This window comes from Pantherophis guttatus, chromosome 16 (genome assembly GCF_059756535.1).
Source record: "Pantherophis guttatus breed Tessera chromosome 16, ASM5975653v1, whole genome shotgun sequence".
In the NCBI taxonomy this organism is placed as follows: Eukaryota; Metazoa; Chordata; class Lepidosauria; order Squamata; family Colubridae; genus Pantherophis; species Pantherophis guttatus.
The window spans coordinates 15143994-15156043 of record NC_142078.1 but is presented as its reverse complement, the minus strand read 5'-3'; the positions used below and the strand labels follow the sequence as shown (position 1 = coordinate 15156043).

General features: G+C 42.5%; 2 protein-coding genes and 1 non-coding gene across 6 annotated transcripts in view; 2 read left to right on the top strand and 1 right to left on the bottom strand.

Moving 5' to 3' along the window:
- The window catches only part of LRSAM1 (leucine rich repeat and sterile alpha motif containing 1), a 28745-nt gene extending 23674 nt beyond the window's left edge, over window positions 1–5071 (bottom strand). For 2 of the 4 annotated variants that reach the window (XM_034404388.3, XM_087879959.1), the window contains exons 1-3: window positions 4772–5007; window positions 4358–4548; window positions 3314–3385 (exon numbers count right to left, since the gene is read on the bottom strand). The gene's annotated coding sequence lies outside the window, so the exon portion shown is untranslated. Of the gene's footprint in view, window positions 1–3313; window positions 3386–4357; window positions 4549–4771 lie in introns of all 4 variants that reach the window. The other 2 variants (XM_034404387.3, XM_034404389.3) reach the window with 1 other exon arrangement.
- Window positions 4996–11197, top strand: RPL12 (ribosomal protein L12). The gene is made up of 7 exons (XM_034404393.3): window positions 4996–5243; window positions 6105–6178; window positions 6816–6914; window positions 8436–8517; window positions 9473–9559; window positions 10398–10510; window positions 10974–11197. The coding sequence occupies exons 1-7, from the start codon at window positions 5207–5209 to the stop codon at window positions 10977–10979; spliced, it is 498 nt and encodes a 165-aa protein (XP_034260284.1). The 5' UTR covers window positions 4996–5206; the 3' UTR covers window positions 10980–11197.
- On the top strand, window positions 9248–9380 carry LOC117656285 (small nucleolar RNA SNORA65). Its single transcript, XR_004588919.1, has one exon. It is a non-coding gene; the product is annotated as a small nucleolar RNA SNORA65 (small nucleolar RNA).
- Window positions 11198–12050: the final 853 nt, after the last annotated feature.

Genomic DNA, 12050 nt, shown 5'->3' with positions numbered 1-12050 from the left:
GAGAAGCAGGAGGATCAGGGTTACATCCCAGGTGAAGTCATCCAGAGATTGGCCTGCTCAGCAGGTTCTGCCTACCGCACCCTAGGTAATGAACACCATCCTATCATCCTGACATGGTGATCATCCTATCACCATCCTATCTTTTGACACCCACTGTCTTTTAACCAGCTTCCCTGCAGTTGCTGTTGGGACACAAATCCCCATCAGCCCCAGCCTCCAAGCTCAACGATCGGGGAAGGTGAGGGATATGACAAAACCTCTAGAAGGTAAGCTGGGGTGAAGACTGGTTGATCGCCAACGGGAATGAAGATTAATCGCTAAGATAGGGATGTCCTCTTGAAAACACCAAGTATGACTTCTCTCATTGGTGCACTGACAATGTTACCTAGTTGGGTAACAAAATGTCTGCAAGAAAAACCACAAGAGACTCAAGAATCCTCCTCTTCTTCTTCCTCCACTCTGCAAACTCCCCTCCCCTCTAGCACGGATGACGTTACCTAGTTGGGTAAGGAAACGTTTGCAAGAAAAACCCAAAGCTCACTGAACACCAAGGATCCCACTATTTTCTCATTAAACTATCCTTGTGCTGAAGACCTTCTTCCTCCACCTAATTTCTGTATTGTTAGCATGTAAGCCAACATTTAGAGACAGTCATGGTTTATCACCAAAGTAATATGGGTGGCAAGGCCTGATCCTGAAAAAAAAAATCCTTCAGTGCCTCATTGTGTAATTATTAATCCCTAAGGCTCCATTAGGGACAGATCATCAAAGACAAAATCTATTTATGAGATCGCCCACAAAAGAGCGTATAGTCAAGGCTCTGGTTTTCCCAGTTGCAATGGATGGCTGTGAAAGTTGGACCATAAGGAAGGCTGAGCGCCAAAGAATGGAGGCCTTTGAACTCTGGTGCTGGAGAAGACTCCTGCGAGTCCCTTGGACTGCAAGGCCATCCAACCGGTCAGTCCTCAAGGAGATCAACCCTGACTGCTCTTGAGAAGGCCAGATCCTGAAGATGAAACTCAAATACTTTGGCCACCTAAGGAGAAGGAAGGACTCACCAGAGAAGAGCCCAATGCTGGGAACGATGGAGGGCAAAAGAAGAAGAAGGGGACGGCAGAGAAGGAGGTGGCTGGATGGAGTCACTGAAGCAGTCGGCGTGAGCTTAAATGGACTCCAGAGGATGGTAGATGACAGGAAGACCTGAAGGACCGTTGTCCATGGGGTCGCGATGGGTGGGACACAACTTTGCGACTAACAACAACAAGAAGAGTTTAATCGGACATTTTTTATTGTCCCAAGTCAACCAGGACCTGATTCACACGCAGCTTAAAGTCAGATCACTTTTCCTGAGCTTTTAGATCTCTATTACACTGCCAAGTAAGCAGTCTGGGCTTCACACTCTGTGTTCTGACAACCAGGCGTTCGAAGGATGCAGTTTTCATGGAACAGCTACTGTAAAAACTGCCTGAAAGCACAAATTGAATCCTCCTTTCGCTCTGAGGTTCGCCAGAGATGTCTCAATCACTGATGCAGTGAGATCTTACAACGTATACAATGGACGAAGTCCAAATTTGTTAAAGACTACAACACCCAAGGGTGTCATTTTTTGGGAGGCGAAGGAATTCCCTGACTCCCTCACCTATAATAAATACCTCCTAGACTGGAGAAAAACAACCAGAAACCTTTCCCCTTGCAAATAGGTTTGTTTGTGAGATTTTAATTATCCTGGGCTCCAAGATCACTGCAGATGGGGACTGCAGCCAAGAAACTAAAAGACGCTTGCTCCTGGGGAGGAAAGCTATGGCAAATCTAGACAGCATACTAAAAAGCAGAGACATCACCCTGCCAACAAAAGTGCGTATAATCAAGGCTATGGTGTTCCCTGTTGCAATGGATGGCTGTGAAAGTAGGACCATAAGGAAGGCTGAGCGCCAAAGAATGGAGGCCTTTGAACTCTGGTGCTGGAGAAGACTCCTGCGAGTCCCTTGGACTGCAAGGCCATCCAACCGGTCAGTCCTAGAGGAGATCAACCCTGACTGCTCTTTAGAAGGCCAGATCCTGAAGAGGAAACTCAAATCCTTTGGCCACCTAATGAGAAGGAAGGACTCCCTGGAGAAGAGCCTCATGCTGGGAACGATGGAGGGCAAAAGAAGAAGGGGACAGCAGAGAAGGAGGTGGCTGGATGGAGTCCCTGAAGCAGTCAGTGTGAGCTTAAATGGACTCCAGAGGATAGTAGAGGACAGGAAGGCCTGGAGGAACGTTGTCCATGGAGTCGCGATGGGTCAGACACAACTTCACAACTAACAACAACAACAAAATTTAAGATGGGATGGAGAATAATCACAAAGCCCATTACTATCAGACCTGTGAAAATTAATAGCTTCAAAGATATATCCACAAATTGGTATCTTCCTTTGCATTTATTGTTAATACACAAATGCCATTTCTGGGAAAAAAGAAATGATATGTACAGTATATGCACATGATAAAAGGCTTCCAAAGAGATTTAATAGCCAATGCATATTTCAAACCCCACATTATTTTAACAGATCAATGTTAACAGTGTTGTTTTTCAAGTTAATTAGAATAGAATTCTTTATTGGCCAAGTGTGATCGTACACACAAAGAATTTGCCTCCGGTGCATAAGCTCTCAGTGTACATACAAGCAACGAGTGATTAAATCACGATCGTAATCATCATAAAATGCATTCATCATAATCATAAGTGATAGTCACAGGATGCTAGATAAGCAATCAGCATAACTCATACTAGGATTCTAAACAAAACAATATAAATCGTAAGATACAACCCCCCCCCCCAAAGTTATAGTCATAAGAGGATAAAGAAATAGGAAAGATGAGAAGCATAATAGTAATGCAGCCCTGCTAGATAGTTTGACAGTGTTGTGGAAATTAGTTTTTAGCAGAGTGATGGCATGGGGGAGAAAAAAACATCCTTTCGTCTGGTTTTTTTGGCGGGCAATGAATGCCCCATAGCTATATTTTGTATTGATCAATTTTAAAAAATAATACAATAAAAAGGCAAGACATTCCAACTGCTGCATTTATCCAAAGGGAAGATAAATTCCATTTTCCAGATGGTTTTATATCTCCTCAAAGAGTGGATAAGAAGAAAACCAAACAAGTTTTTTTTCATAAAAACAACAACAACAACCATGTTCACCATATTCATATTTTTGGTGAATCTGAAATTTTCAGTGTTCAAGTTATTTTTGGGGGGAAACTAAAGTATCTTCCATTCACAGACTATAGATGCAGCGCTGCGGCAACATAGAAAGAAATCTTTGAATACCTCGGAACCAGACCTCCGAAAGGGTGAATCGAATCCGTCATTGTGTTATTTAGAAGTAACAAATAACTCTGCCTTTAAGGGAGACACAGGCAAACAATAAAATCAGTTGGAACGATGACATTGGCTGGACCTTGGCAATTAAAGACGCGCCTGGCATTTGTAAACAAGCGTCTGTCTTCTTCACTAAAACGTTTTATACTGAGCCGAGAATTACTGGGAGTTGGGCAGAACAGAATTTTTTAAAAAACAAAACAAAATATAATTAATATAATAAGATAGCTGGATAGCTCAACAGACAGAGCTCTGTAATTTAACACCAGCTGTCTGCAATTACTGTAAGTTCGAATCTCCCCAGGCTCAAGGTTGATTCAGCCTTCCATCCTTCCTAAGGTAGGTAAATTGAGGACCCGGTTTGTGGGGGCAGTAAGCTGACTTTGTATAAATATACAAAAGGATGAAGGCTATTGCTTTTTTTTTTTTTTTTTTTAATTTGATTTATATGCCGCCCTTCTCCGAAGACTCAGGGCGGCTTACAATGTGCTCAGCAATAGCCTTCATCCTTTTGTATATGCTTAACGCATTGTAAGCCGCCCTGAGTCTCTGGAGAAGAGCGGCATATAAATCAAATTAATATATGTATATATATAGATAGATAGATAGATAGATAGATAGATAGATAGATAGATTATATATATATATATATATATATATATATATATATATATATATATATATATGTCGGAAAAGGCACTTTGGAGGGGGGGAAAAATCACCCTGATTTTTGTTTTTTCTAAATCATAAATTAATGAGCCTCTCCTCCTCCCGTCATTGTATGGTAATTGCATTCCATTTATAAATTATTATTATATTCTATTTACTGTATTATATTTATAAATAAAATAAATGCTATTCATTTCCTTTGGAGCTAAACCCAGCTCATTCGGGTGACAGTTCAGGCAGCTTTTCTCCTTGCAAAGAGAGACCCCCCCCATATGTTCTTGGCCCCTAAATTAAATTGCAGCCTCCCCCTCCCCTTTTTCTTACCTGCCAGGAAGCCCCATGGCATGGGACTGAATGTTATTTCCAAGCAAACGCCTTGCAAAAATTCACTCGAGTGCCAGGGATCCAGGCAGACACTCAACAGGTGAAGCTGGATTTCTTGCCTGTCATGCCCAGCAGGAGGAGGGCCTTGGGTGGGTGGGAGGTAATCAGAAGCCAAAGCTACTTGCACTGATCTGATTGTGGGAAGAGAGGAGAAATAAAAACCCCCAATGGCTAAAATATAAAAATGCAGGAAATTGCAAAACCAGCTGGCTTAGCCACGCCCAGAAATAGGAGGAGGGGGAGCACACAGCTAAGGAGCGGCCACGCCCCTTTCCTTGGATCCACGCCCAGAGCTTGAGGAGAAAAGCCCCGCCCGCCTCGCCAAGATTGTCCCTCCTCGCGGCCCGTACTTACCGTCTCTGTGAGACAAAAAAAAAAAAAAAAGGCTCAGAGGTCACCCCATTTCGCTTTTCTTTTCCCCCCGGGAAGCCGCCGCGTCGCCCCCCACCCCGGCTCCGCGCCTTCAGGAAAACACACGGCCCCTTCCCTTCAAAAAGTTTCGCTTCTTCGCCCGGCGCCGTTGCCCTTGGCAGCCATGGCGGCGGAGAGCCGCGAGTTCTCGCGAGAGTTGGAGCTCGCGTCGCGTTTTCGGAAGGAGGAAATCGCGTTCTCCCCTTTGTCGAGACGGCTGTTGTTTTTTGCCCGAACTCTCGCGAGATCTCGGCGCCTATATCTCGGGGAGTCGCCCTTCCGAGGCCTTTTAGATTTCGATTGCTCGGAGCCCGGTTGTCGGTTTGTGAATCCGCCGCCATCTGAGTCGGACGTTGGCCGGACGTTACCGTAGCCATCATGCCTCCCAAGTTCGACCCCAACGAGATCAAAGTCGGTGGGTATGGGGCCTGCCTGGTTCTTCTCCTAGGCCGCATTTCGAATCGTTTTCTCCGTTAACGGAAAACAACGGTTCCTGCAGGGCCTGCACGTGTGAACGCTTCCTTGCGTGTCTATCTTGTGTTTCTGTTCATTTTATTGATTCAGTATTTTTTCCTGATTTTTTTTTCCAGTAATTCCTATGGTCCCCTCTCCTATTGAACCCAATTTATCCCTCGTTTAGTTTAATAATAGTTAATAATTACATTAATTCGTTCAGAAGATGAATGGTGAAATAATGATGAATGAAATAGGCGGCATATAAATTTAACAAATTAAATAAAAGGGACTGCAGGGTGGTTAAAAAAAAGGAGTTGAATAGAATAGAATAGAAAAAATAGAAATAGAATAATAGAATAGAAAAAATAGAAATAGAATAGAATAATAGAATAGAAAAAATAAGAATAGAATAATAGAATAGAAAAAATAGGAATAGAATAGAATAATAGAATAGAAAAAATAGGAATAGAATAAAATAATAGAATTCTTTATTGGCCAAGTGTGATTGGACACACAAGGAATGTGTCTTGTTGGTGCCTATGCTCTCAGTGTACATAGTATTATGTTTTAATAAGATTAAATTAGAATTAACAAAAAACCATTTTTATTAAATTTCCCCCCATTTTCTAGCCTTGCACAAAACTTCAGTGCTCAGTTGCAATTGTGCTTCCCTCTGAATTGCAAAATAACTTTTATCAGGTGCCTACTTTTGCCTAGAAAACCTGCCAGGGGGATCTCTATGCAACGGGAGCGTTTGGGGATTAATTTTTAATAGTTGCCATCGATCCTTATTATATATTGTGTTTAATTTTTCTTGCAGTGTTCCTGAGATGCACCGGAGGTGAAGTCGGGGCCACTTCTGCCCTGGCTCCCAAAATCGGACCTTTGGGTTTGGTATGTCTTTTTTTTTTAACGTTTTCTGAATTAGAGCTTTTTGTCTTGGTGGAATTTAATTGTAGAAAATTTCGTTTTGGCCCACCCATTTTTTTTTTTCCAAGCAAGCCCGTTTTGACTCAATTTGGAAAAATTAGGAGCCTTAGGAGGCTTTTAAATTATATGTGATCTGCTTCGAAGCCGCTACAGACAACCAATTTTTAATTGATTAAAAATTAAAAAGCATATACACCAAAGACAAATTCCTTGTGTGTCCAATCACACTTGGCCAATAAAGAATTCTATCTATTCTATTTTCCCCATGTTGATTAACCTGTAGTGGGTGAATTTATCCCCCTACAAAAATATTGGGCTGGAAGATTTATTCTTAAAAGTCTACAAAATCGTCTTCACCCATCCTTGGGTGTTGGCCATTAGAATCCCACCTAGAGTTTTGCTGAATTCACGTTCTCTGAGCTAATTTTTGGCATTGATTGTCTCATAGAGACGACTAAATTTAAGTGACTGGGCAGTTACCCCTTTGATTAGTCAAACATATGTCCTATTTCAGGGCCAGAATCTCAAAACACTTGGCATATATTAGCCAAACATTAAAAACAATACTTATAAAAATTCTGCTTCTGCCTTCCTTTCTCAGTCTCCAAAGAAAGTGGGAGATGACATTGCCAAGGCCACCGGCGACTGGAAAGGACTGAGGATCACGGTGAAGCTGACGATTCAGAACAGGCAAGCACAGGTACACGTCACGCCACAAGGGATGGCTCTCTGGTTAATGCGCCGAGTCTCAAGGATTGACCGAGCTGCCGCCATGAGCTGTAATCCCCGGCAGGGTTGACTCAGCCTATCATCCTTCCGAGGTCGATAAAATGAGTACCACTCAAATTTGCTCTGTGGGAGATCACTTAAGGCTGGACCTTGAGGAGATAGGGGGGCCTGGGCAGAAATTTTGGAAACTAGGCAGCGGAAGAGGGTAGAGGAGGGAGAAATACCTAGAACAAGCTAAGAAGCAGATAGAGATAAAGATCCAAGAGAGGAACATGGGAGGCAAGCCAAAAAAAGGCATAGAATTAAAGTATTGAAGCGGGCAAGAGACGATGGATAGATGATTTCTCTTTTGCTGTTGTTCTGATTTGCTTTTCCTTTTTTTAAGTAGGTGATGTGACAAGTTAGGATAGAAAGAAAACATCTTTTAATAAAGGGTGACATGATTAAAAGTTAGAATAAGAAATAGAAATAACAGAATGGGGAATGTTAGTGTATACGCCTTTATATAATAAAATAAAATCAATAACAAGAAAGCATGGAATAATTGAATAACAACAGCCTGCAACTTATAAATGTGTATCATTATTAGAAATATATAAGTTGATTGAACGTAATAACTATGATTAATTCCACTAGTTTTATTTTTTATTTTTGATTTATATGCCGCCCTTCTCCGGAGACTCAGGGCGGCTTACAATGCGTTAAGCAACAGCCTTCATACTTTTGTATATTTTATACAAAGTCAGCTTATTGCCCCCACAGTCTGGGTCCTCATTTTACCTACCTTAGAAAGGATGGAAGGCTGAGTCAACCTTGAGCCTGGTGAGATTTGAACTTGCAGTAATTGCAGGCAGCTGATGTTAATAACAGTGCTTTAGTCTGCTGCCCTACCAGGGCTCCTTTGTAGTAAATGTATGACACCCAGGCGCCACACTGCACGCATTGATATGTTTGTTAAAAAAAAAGTTTAAAAAAAAGAACTGGACCTTGAGTAGAATACAAGCCCTTTGGGAATCTGGACCTAGATGGTTTAATAAAAAAAATGTCCTGATAAATCAGTTAAGGGTGTAAGAGTTTGGCTGCATTTTGAGGCTTGGGAAATAGCAACCAGCTTCTTGCGTTTTGGATCCGTTGAGTTAATCCAGGTTTCCACCCTGCTTACTGTTACAGCATCTTTGTAACAGGCCTGTCCTCTTACTCTCACCTTGTAAATGGTTCAGGCATTTCACAAGTGTTGTGCCAAGTCAGAAGCTCGGCACACAAAGATTTGTAAAATGGGGCTCATACGTCTTGTTGAATAAATCACACTGGATCGAGTTCACCCAACATCAAAGCCGACTTCAGATTGCATTGTGGTTCAGGTAAAGGCACGGAGACGAAGTAGTTTGTGGGCCTATAATGAGATGGATTGGGGTGTTTTTTTTTTTTTTTTTTTAAGACCAGAAAGGTGATCATCTGCCGATCTCACAATTTGGCTTTTTGCCCCCTGTAGATTGAAGTGGTCCCATCAGCCTCTGCCCTGATTATCAAAGCTCTGAAGGAGCCTCCTCGTGATCGCAAGAAGCAAAAGAACAGTGAGTGTCTTACTTATTTTGTTTAAGTAAAATGTACATTTCCTGATTTCCATTGACTGCCCAGCTGCAGACACAGCCCAATTTTTTTTTGGGGGGGGGGGGACACACAAATGTTGGTTTGTAAAGATAGGATATGAAGTCAGCCAAATACGTATAGGAGGTTGTCAGGTTGTGATGCAAGCCAGCTTGAAAAGCCGATGTTTAAAATTAACTTTCATAGCTGTCACCTCCAGTAATACAGGTAATCTTCAATTTAAAATCAGTTCCTTTAGTGACCGTCCAAAGTTACGACACTGAAATCAGTGACGACAGTTTTTCACATGGCCAATGCAGCATCCCCATGGTCGCGTGATCAAAATTCAGACGTTTGGCAACTGACTCGTATTTATGACGGTTGCATTATCCTGGGGTCAGGTCATCCCCTTTTTACGACCTTCGGACAAGCAAAGTCAACAGGGAAGCCAGATTCACTTCGCAACCGCGTTACCAATTAAACAACGGCAGAGATTCACTTAATTGTGACAAGGTCGCAAAACGGGGCAAAACTCAACTGTCTCGCTTTAGCAACAGAAATGTTGGGCTCCATTGCTCAGTTGTAAGTCGAAGGCTAACTGCAATCGGAGGCCTGTTAATTGGGGTTGGAAAAGGACCCAAAAAAACCCCCCACCCCTTGATATGTGCCGAGGTTTTAGGGGTGAGGACACAGCAGTGATACCCTTCGCACCAGCCACCCGCCACTGTGCTTGCCTATTTTCAGCCGTGGCTTGCGCATTCCAGTGGTGAGCTGAGAAAAAAACACCCTTTCAAGGAAACAGAGCTATTCTCTCCCGTGGGTAACTCTGTGCCGAAGACTGGGAACAGAAGAATGGCGAGCACGCAAAGTTTTCTGACTCCCCTTGCAAAAAAACCCAGCTGGGTTCCTGTTTTGTGTGTGTTTTTTTCCCCCTCTTAACAGTTAAACACAATGGCAGTATCAGCTTCGATGACGTTGTCAATATTGCCCGTCAGATGAGACACCGATCCTTGGCCCGGGAACTCTCCGGTAAGATGGGATCATTTCTTCAGGGAAGGTGAAGAGTCTTGTTCTCAGCAGCTGGCAATTAGGAACTTAGAATAGGCTAGAGCTGGAAGGGACCTTGGAGGTCTTCCAGTCCAGCCCCCTGCTTAAGAAGGAGACCGTACACCATTTCAGAAAAATGGCTGTCCAGTCTCTTCTTAAAAACCTCGAGTGACGGAGCCCTCCACAGCTTCTGGAGTCTTTGTCCTGCTTCGAAACCTGCAGCGGCCTTACTCAAGAGTTACGGCAATTCCTCTAACTTAAGTCTCTTGATCTTCTTGGCGAGTGGCAGAAACCCCAGAGTCCAAGCTGGGGTTAGTAACCAGCCTTCCTCAATCTTACGTTGAAGAATCCATGATCCTAAAACGAATGGGTGTGGGAAAGGCCAGGATTGCAGCTCAAAAGAGAGGGTGATAAAAGAGAAACATCCAGTAAAATTAACCGGCAGTACACTTCTAAAATTGATAGTGAGCTAGGTACGGCCTTTCCTTTTGAAGTCTGCCTCCTGTGTTCAAACTCAATTTTTTACTGGGGTACCTTGAGACAAGCAGGCAGCCCTTCCTTAAAGGAGAAGCAGTTGATATCCTAAACATGGTGTAATAAACCTCTCCTGTGTTTAATGGACGATTGGGAGAGCCTCTTGTGGGTTAGGAAACACAAGGAATTGGGAATTCGCATCCTGATCAGAGAAAGGGGATTCTTTTTGCGAGACCCACGGTGACTTTTGCATATCTACATTTTGGGGGTGGGGGAAGCAAGTTTGCGTGCCGCGGCATGCACAGCAGGTGGACACCAGTGTGAATTCAGATGTTCTTGGTTGCAGGAACTATTAAGGAGATTCTGGGAACTGCTCAGTCGGTTGGCTGCAGTGTTGATGGGAGACACCCCCACGATGTTATTGATGACATCAATAGTGGGGCGATTGAATGCCCAGCGGTGAGTATTGGCCTTCCTAAAAGTAGATCGATTGGCTGCAACCTTTTGACTTAGTAATTACCGGGTTCACCTAGAAACCAGGAGACAGTGAGTTCTAGTCTCACCTTAGCTGTGGAAGCTGGCTGGGTGACTTTGCGTCAGTCACCAGGCGACAGTGAGTTCTAGTCTAGACTTTGAGCCAGTCGTTTTTTCTCAGCCCAATCCACCTCACAGGATCGTGGTTAGTGGGGGAAATTGGAGGACGGAAAAATATTACGTATTTTTGCTGCCTTGAGTTACTTAGGAAAAAATAAAGGTGGGATAAAAGGAAATCTAATAAAATAAAAAAAAATAAGTCTTACCCCTGTCAATAAAACTCACAGGGTGATTCCTTCCCTGGTCCTTGGTTGTTACAACAGAGAAAGGCAATCCGTGAATAATAAAACTGAATCGGCCTTTTTATTTTATTTTCCTTCTCCAACAGAGCTAAGTCTGCCACCTGAATGGACTGCATGCAACTGTATTTCTGTCCTCCCGTAACACCAGTAGTTTTAGTTTGGCTGCTGCCATGAAAGACGGAATCTTTAATCTTCGCCCACCTCCCTGCTTCGGCTTCTTAGGGCGTGATGCCATCACAGCCCCTTATTAAAATGTTGTAAAGGTGGTGTATGCATTTCAAATAATAAAAAATGTACCAGGTTAACTCCAGCTGTTTCTCAACTCTTATTTTAAAACCAATTACACCAGATTTGCCTTGTGGGTAGTTCTCTATAGAGATCGTCCTCCACTTACAACAGTTCATTTAGTCACCATTCAAAGTTACAGTAGCACTGAAAAGAGGGACTTAACGACCCTGTTTCACACTTACAACCCCATGGTCAGATGATTAAAATTTGGATGATTGGCACCTGACTCATGACAGTTGCAGTGTCCTGGGGTGATGCGATCCCTTTTGTAACTTTTTGACAAGAAAATTCAATGGGGGGGAGGCCAAATTTATTTTTACAACTGGGTTACTAACAGCTGTAGTGATTTCATTTAACAGCTGTGACAAGAATGGTCATGAAACGGGGCAAAATTCGCTTAACGAATATCTCACCAACAGAATTTTTGGATTCAATCATGATCGAAAGTTGACTGTATCTATGAATGCAGAAATATTTGTCAGGAATTTAATTTTTTAACACACTTATCAAAACCTGTTCGGCTGAGTTTTAACAGCCAAAGGTTTTATTTTTCAGTATATAACTAAAAAAAATAGCAATATTCTAGCAGCATCGCCTATACTGTACAAATCTAATTGCGTTAAAATGCTTTGTGTACAAACACGAAAGGGTTTTGCATCTCCAGTGACCTGGTGTTTGTTTTTTTTGTTTTTTTTTTTATGTAAGGTCAAGAAATGCAATTTGGCATTTTTTTTGGTGCAAGTTTGTAAGCGTAAAATTGGCAAACGCTCTACTTTTTTTTTAAAAAAATGACTCGCTTTTCTATTCCATTATTTCCAATGGACTACTGGATTTTGTCCTCATAGTTTTTCATAGACGGATTCTCTCTTATTTGT

Coding starts and splice junctions, on each gene's coding strand:
- RPL12 (XM_034404393.3), top strand. CDS start 5,207: ATGCCTCCCAAGTTCGACCCCAACGAGATCAAAGTCG. Junction 6,915..8,435: donor TTCAGAACAGGCAAGCACAG/GTACACGTCACG, acceptor TGCCCCCTGTAG/ATTGAAGTGGTCCCATCAGC. Junction 9,560..10,397: donor CTTGGCCCGGGAACTCTCCG/GTAAGATGGGAT, acceptor TCTTGGTTGCAG/GAACTATTAAGGAGATTCTG.